The 7,388-nt window shown below is 53.7% G+C and overlaps 1 protein-coding gene across 1 annotated transcript; it reads left to right on the top strand.

Annotated features, from left to right (window-relative positions):
* Nucleotides 1-217: 217 nt before the first annotated feature.
* Nucleotides 218-1,906, top strand: TMEM95 (transmembrane protein 95). Its single transcript, XM_041773010.1, has 7 exons — nt 218-721; nt 868-924; nt 1,097-1,177; nt 1,282-1,302; nt 1,425-1,505; nt 1,629-1,716; nt 1,873-1,906. Exons 1-7 carry the CDS (start codon nt 553-555, stop codon nt 1,904-1,906), a joined length of 531 nt encoding a protein of 176 aa, XP_041628944.1. The 5' UTR covers nt 218-552.
* The last annotated feature ends 5,482 nt before the right edge of the window (nt 1,907-7,388 follow it).

Genomic DNA, 7,388 nt, shown 5'->3' on the forward strand with positions numbered 1-7,388 from the left:
ATAAAAATAAATAAATAAATCCTTAAAAAAAATAAAATAGGGATCCCTGGGTGGCGCAGCAGTTTGGCGCCTGCCTTTGGCCCAGGGCGCGATCCTGGAGACCCGGGATTGAATCCCACATCAGGCTCCCGGTGCATGGAGCCTGCTTCTCCCTCCGCCTGTGTCTCTGCCTCTCTCTCTCTCTGTGTGACTATCATAAATAAATAAAAAATTAAAACTAAACTAAAATAAAATAAAATAAAATAAAATAAAATAAAATGGCTTTTTGGAACCTCAAACTTGTCAAGGCTGCTGCGGGCCAGGTTGGGGGGTGCTGTCCTCTTTGCCGCGCAAGCCCCGCTTTCTCTGCCGGTCATCTTCGGGTCTTCAGCTCCTTGGGCCCCACCTTAGCCCCAGCCAGAGACAGAATGGTGGCACTGTGCCAGAATGTTCTAGAATCCCCAACTGTTCTGGAACACCCTAGACTCCCCGGGCAGGGCTAGAGCCAAGATTGTAGCATTTAGAGGCCTTCCCAGCCTCAGTGGGCTCCCCCACCACTCCCCAGCAGGCCTCATGTGGGTGCTGGCATTAGGTGGGGTGTTCCTGGCGACCACTCAGGCCTGTATCCTCTGCCAGCTCTCAGCTCGAGACCTGTCGGGCCGCCTGGCCCACATGTGCGGCCAAGTGGAGGCTAAGTGGAAGGACTGTGGGGCCTCCTGGAACTTTCCGGCCTTTGCCTTAGGTGAGCTCAGACATCCAGGGACAGTCCCCGAGTGGGACACCCCCGGTCCGCAGCCCTCTCTGGACGCACTGGCCTCTCCCCTCGGGGGACCTGCCTCGGCCCCGGGGAAGCCGGGAAAGACTCACACATCCTTGCTGTCTCCACAGATGAGGTGTCCATGAACAGAGTCATAGAAAAGACTCACCGAGTCCTGAGGGTTATGGGTGAGGTCAAGGGGCAAGGCAGCCCCTGGGGGGCTCGGAGGGGCAGTAGGAGGAGGCTAGGGATCAGGGGGGTGGATACAGGAAGGTGGGACCCTGGAGGCATGAGGTGAGGGGTAGAGGTGCACCCCTCCCCGGGGGATGCGCCCCCAATATCACTCCCGTGTCTCCCCAGAGATCAAAGGGTCTTTCTCCTCCCTCCCCCTGTACCAGCTTTGGCTGCAAAAGATCAAGCTCCCCCAGTACACCCGGGAAGGTACTGCTGTGGCAGGGATGGGGTGCTGGGGCTCTGGGGCAGGGGGTGGGTGGTGGTGGCTGAGCGTCTCCTGTCCCCACACCCCTCCTTGTATTTGGTTGCAGCTCTCTGCGCGCCTGCCTGCCGTGAGTAGGAAAGGAAGGGGTGGTGAGGCCGGGGGCACCGGGGGTACCCCAGGGGAGCCTGGCAGCCCCCAGAGGGAGTTGGGGCTGCCCCGCCCCAGCTCGGCTCCTGTCATCTCCTGCAGGGGGCAGAACCACCCTCTACAACTGCTCCACCTGCCAGAGCACCCAGGTGCGCTGCTGGCCCAAAAAGCGCTGCTTCCCAGGTTGGACCCCTGAAGCCCTGGCCCTGGCCTCCCCTGGCTATGATCTCTGAGCATTAGGTGGCGCCCCCCCACATGACTGGTGAGGTCCCCAGGATCACTCACTGCTTCCTGGGCTCCCTGCAGGAAGTCACGATCTTCAGGAAGCCAGGATCCTGCTCCTCTCTGTCTTGATAGCTGCCCTGCTGCTGGGCATCCTGAGCCTCGTGGTGGAGTGAGTCCCCAAAGCGGGGAGGCTAAGGGTGGAAGCAGCCTCACCACTTCTGAGCGCCCCCCACCTTCTCCGCAGTACCTTCCACCACCATCCCTCCTCCCTCCTCCCACCATCCTCCCTGCCCTGCCCAGGCCTCCCATCTCTGTCTCCCCTCAGGTCCAATTACTTCAAACCAAAAGAGGACCTGTGAAGACACTGCCAGCCTCCCAGCCTCCACTCCTAAAGGGCAGGAGCCCACCACCTCCACTCCCCTTGGAGGGAATCAGCCAGCCCTTTAGCTCCCATCCCGAAGGCTCAGCCTTCCACACCCTGAAGCCCAATGTCCCCAAGGTCCCAGGGGCAGACGGCCTCGGGGGACCCAGGCACCCACAGGGGGAACATTCCTCTGCCCCGCCGCCTCAGCCCTCTAAGAATCAGATGGGAGCAGTCACTGATTCCAGGAAAATATCTACAGAAGGAAAGAATCCCCTCCAGGCACCACCCCTCCCACACCCCCTCCTGTCTATTCTCGGAAAGCGGGGGCTGGCTGCCCCAGAAGCTACTCTTGGGGCTCTTATGACTGATTGGGAATCCGGGAATAAGTGCCTGGAAGCCGCCCTCCCTCTAGAGTTGAGACCACATCAGTCAGCCTGCTAGCAGGCTATCCCTCCATTTAACATTGTGAAGCCTTGGCCTCCCAGGGAGGCTTCCCTCCTGCCAAGACGAAGTAAACCTGCTGTCAAATGGCCTCCACCCTGCCTAGCCTCTGTCTGCGACTGGGGAGGGCAGAGGGGGAAGGGGAGACTTGCTGTGGCACAGTGGTTCTCAACCCCAAGAGACATGTGGCCACATCTGCAGACATTCTTGATGGCTTTGGTTGGGGGATGGGCTGCTGGCATTTAGCGGGTGGAGGCCCGGGGTGTGGGCCTCTACAGCCTCCCTGGCCTCCGCGATGCTCAGGGGAGTCCTCCACAACAGAGAGTTCTCCTGTCTAGGACCTCAGTTGTGTGTGGTTGAGAAACCCCAGCATTCGGTCCCCTGGCGCTCAGGAGTTTTGGGTTGGGTGTGTGGAACATGAAGCATAAAAGGAGTTAGCCGGTCACCAACCACAAGCCTCAGGTCAAGGGCCTAGGTTGGAAGGGATTTTGCCTGCATCGAGCCCAGTGGTTTTCAATGGTAATTTTTTTAAAAATTGTATTTATTTCAGAGAGAGCACACATGAGTCGGGGGGTGGGGGTGCAGAGGGTGAGGGAGAAGCAGACTGCCCACTGAGCGGGGAGCCCCATGCGGAACTCAATCCCAGGACCCCGGGATCATGACCTGAGCTGAAGGCAGATGCTTCACTGACTGAGCCGCCCACTTGCCCCTAGCCCTGGGGTTTTCCAGGGCAAAAGTTCTCATCCTGCTGCACGTGACAGTCCCCTGGGCAGCTTCAGAAACTATCCATCCCGGCAGTTGCCTGGGAGGCTGAAATGATTAAGTGTCTGATTTTGGCTCAAGTCATGGTCCCAGGGTCCTAGGATCAAGTCCCGCATGGGGCTCCCTGCTCCACGGGGAGTCTGCTCCTCCTTTTCCCTCTGCCCCTCCCCACCATTCATGCTCTCTTTCTCAAATAAAATCTTAAAAAGAAAACAAAACAACTATCCATCTCTGGGCCTTATATCCAGAGCTTCTGAATTCAGTGGTGTCAAATGGGGCCTCAGTTAATCTAACTTACAGCCAGCCAGGGCTACAACCAGGGTTTGGGGTGCCGTGAAGGGCCTGGGGATGGAGAGAGGGATACTTGCCCCTTCTAAGGAAGTGCCTTCCAGGGACACCCGGGTGGCTCAGTAGTTGAGCATCTGCCTTCGGCTCAGGGCGTGACCCCCGGGTTCCAGGATTGAGTCCTACATCAGGCTCCCCACAGGGAGCCTGCTTCTCCCTCTGCCTGTGTCTCTGCCTCTCTGTGTCTCTCAGGAATAAATAAAATATTTTAAAAGGGAAAGTACCTTCCATTTTATTTTGCACATTCAAGTCCAATCCATTCATTTTACACCAAAGAGAGAGAGACAGAGAGAGACCCAGAGATCATACATGAAGTTCATACAACTTATCCATTCATTTGACAGCTGCTTGGTGAGCACCCAGCAGGCACCAGGCAGCACTCCTGCCCAAGTTGGGGTGACAAGCCACTTCTGCTGAGCCCCGGGGCCCCACGGCTGCCCTCTGGTCTGTGGTAGCTGCCTTGGACCCCCTGATGCTGTACCCTCTTTCCAGACTCAACACATTGGAGTTGTCCTTATTTTCACACCCAACATGCAGTGGGATCAACCAGTTCAGCCCATTCTTGGAGGACCTCTATCCTACCTGGTCCCCTCCTCCCATCCTATGGCCCCCAGGCCAGTCCACAACCCTCTTACTGTGGACTTGTCTCCCAAGGGTGCCACCTGACTGCCCACTGCCCTCCCGCCCACTGAGCCCTCAGTGGCCATACTGGTCTTGGTGGAACCCCATATCATTGATGACCACCTGTCTGGCATCATAGGATGGCTGAGAACTTGAGCTTTGTAGTTGGGTTGTCGGGTCTGGAATCCTGGCTCTACATCTCACTGGCCCTTGGGCAAGTTAACTTCTCTGTTCCTTTTTCCTCTTATTTTAAATGCAAATCATACAGTTCATTGATTCTATGGCTTTTTTTTTTTCCTGTTTACATTTTAATGGCTCTGAAGAATCCATCTTAAGTTGAAGATGTGTCCCAGAAGAATGTTACATATTATAATTGGTGATCTCTCTTTTTTTTTAAGATTTTATTTATTTATTTATTTATTTATTTATTTATTTATTTGAGAGGGAGAGAGTAAGAGAGAAAGCACAAGCAGGAAGGGGATCAGGGGGGGAAGGTCTGGGATCAGGCCTGAGCCAAAGGCAGATGCTCAACCACTTAGCCACACGGTGTCCCGAGTCGGTGATCTCTTAACTTCCATGAGGTGTAGCAGCACTGACCTCAAAGGATTACTGCGAGGTCCAAATAAGTTCATACACAAGGCTTGGGACGGTTCCCCACGTGCGCTGGGCCCCTCCCTAAGCATTAACCATCACTATCTTGCTTGAGACCCTTCCCCAGTTCTTCCCTGCCTACGGAATATAGACCTGGCCCTTGACCCTGACATTCAGGGCTCTCACCAGCCCCTCCCCACGTCTTATTTGGTCCTCATGCCAGAGCTGATTGACACAGCTCTAAGTGGGATCTCCCCCTCAAAGCCCCATGAGCCTCTCAGAGTCAACATTTCCAAACCCACATCCCTCCCTGCCCCCACCTCCTCCTTGAGATCTCCCTCAGGGCTAAGAGCAGTGCAAAGAGTCTGGTGGACGTTCCTCTGGAGTTTTGTTTCTCAGCTCTGCCCACCCCACAGCCACACTGAATCACTTGGAGTTGCCTAAACATTTTGTTTGCTCCTGGATCCTTGCCTTTGCCTGGGCTTGTTCCCTATACCCTAATGCCCTTCTTTGGCCCAGATGTCACCCCTTCCAAGAAGCCTTCTCTGAGCTCCTGAAGCAGAGTAGGGTGTCCCTTCCCTAGACATCTCTCATGTGGTACCTGTTACATCGGATGGTGGTGTGTCCTTAAAAATCTTCTCTCTAGACCATGCGTTACCCTTGAAAGCTACTCCCTAAGGTTTCATCTTCATTCCCCCAGAGCCTGGAACATGGAGACACCAGGAGGCATCCCTGGCAACTCCAGCCCCTTCTCTGCAGTTCTGTGATACGCCCTCCTCATGTGAGCTCTTCATGAGCACGCAGTGTTGGAGGCTGGTGGCGTTTGTGTCTTTTCTGTGCCCATAAGGCCAATCCACCAGTGTGTGACCTGCCAGGGCAGTGCTGGTTTTACTGAGCCCTTCACCAAGTAGGAGAGGCAGTTTAAACAAAGGGGTCTGGCAGTTTTAAACAAAGGCCCCTAAATTCTTTGAGATGTGTCCCATCAAGAGGTAGGGTCCATATGTTCTTCCTTCTATCACTGGCCAACCAACTGAATGTGGTAGAAGTAACACTGGGCTACTTCCCAGGCCAAGTCCTAAAGGAACTGGAGACTTCTACCCTCTGCTTCTTCGGATATTCACTCTGAAACAAACCCAGATGCTGTGGTGTGAAGAAGCCCAAGGTACATGGAGAGTCCATGTCCACAGTTTTGGTCAAAAGGCAGCATCTCCTGCCACCATGTGAGCGACAATACAGCCCCCAGCTGTCAAGTCACGTCCAGACTTTGACTTTTTCCAACTAAGGCCTCAGACCCAGTAGAGCAGAGAAAATCTATCCCTACTTTGTCCTGGTGGAATTCCAGATTCTCAAGCTCCAGGGGCATGATGAAATGGTTGGTTTATGCCACTAGATATTACTGATCAGCAGTAGATAACTGAAAAAGTGGGGTAGAAAAAGGAGCCCAGGACTTGCCACTTAAGGGCCTGTACTCATGACATAACTGGCCGTGCCACTTCCTAGCTGTGTGTCCCTCACCATTCTCCTACCTGTAACACAAATGTTAATGATAGCCAACATGTATGGCAGTGATGTGTCAGACATCTTTCCAAGCATCTCATGCACCATATCAGTTAGCTACAGCTGTGCATCAAATCATTCCAAGGCTTAATTGCCTAAAACAAAACACATCTCATAGTTTCTGTAGATCAAAATTGAGGAGCAGTAACGGGGTGGTTCTGGCTCACAGTTTCCCACAGGGACGCCACTCAGATGTCTCAGGGTTGCAAAAATCTAAGGTTGGACCAGGGCTGGAGGATCACCTTTCAAGATGGCTTACTCACATGGCTGGCAGGGTGGTGTTGGCTGCTAGCAAGAGGCTTCAGTCCCTTGGCATGTGGAGCTTCTTCATAGAACTCCTTGAGTGTCCTCATGGCTTGGTGGCTGGGCTTCCCCAGAGTGAGGAGTTTGAGGGGGTAAGGCAGGAGCCACATTGTCGTGTATGAGCTTGCTCGGAAGTCACCATCTTTTCTGCAATATCCCTCTGATTACCCAGATCAGTCCTCTTCACCAGGGCAGTTAATTCATAGGTGTTAATGCCAGGCTATCAAGCGAGGGACTCACTGGCCTCCGCTTTGGCTACCACACTCGTGGACATAGTTAGTTCTCCAATGACAGTGAAGGTAAATACTCCTAATAGAGGCATCTTGAAAAGGAGGAAACAGAGGCACAGAAATGGGAAATAACTTGCTCAGATTCACAGGATGCTAAGTGATGAACAGGGGTCCCAGCTCAGGCAGTTGGCCTCCCAAGGTGTGGTCTAAACTACCACACTGTAAAGGCTCGTGGCTCCTTTGTGAGCCTGAAGGAATAGAGTGGATTTAGGAGTGCTTCCACTTCGGAAAGCAAACCAAAAGATACATACAGGATGGTGGGCTGGTGACTCTAAAAACTAGCGAGGCAAATCCAAACTGGGAAAGGATGGGACCCCACGAGATGGGGGGTGGGCATAAGGTGATGGGACCGGAGGACTTCACCCAAGGGTCTAGAAAGAGCCAACCATGTGGGGCCAAACAGGGAGAGGTATAAGGATGGGTTCACCAGAGAATGCTTATGGTGAGGTTCGGGCACTCCCATCCACATCACTCCCAGCAAAGGAGCTCCTGATGTCAAAAAATCTCATTGGCTTCACCCAGCCCACATGATGCAGTCTCACCTATATGTTCATCAAAAGTTACTGA

The sequence above is a fragment of the Vulpes lagopus genome, chromosome 10 (genome assembly GCF_018345385.1).
Source record: "Vulpes lagopus strain Blue_001 chromosome 10, ASM1834538v1, whole genome shotgun sequence".
Lineage (NCBI taxonomy): Eukaryota > Metazoa > Chordata > Mammalia > Carnivora > Canidae > Vulpes > Vulpes lagopus.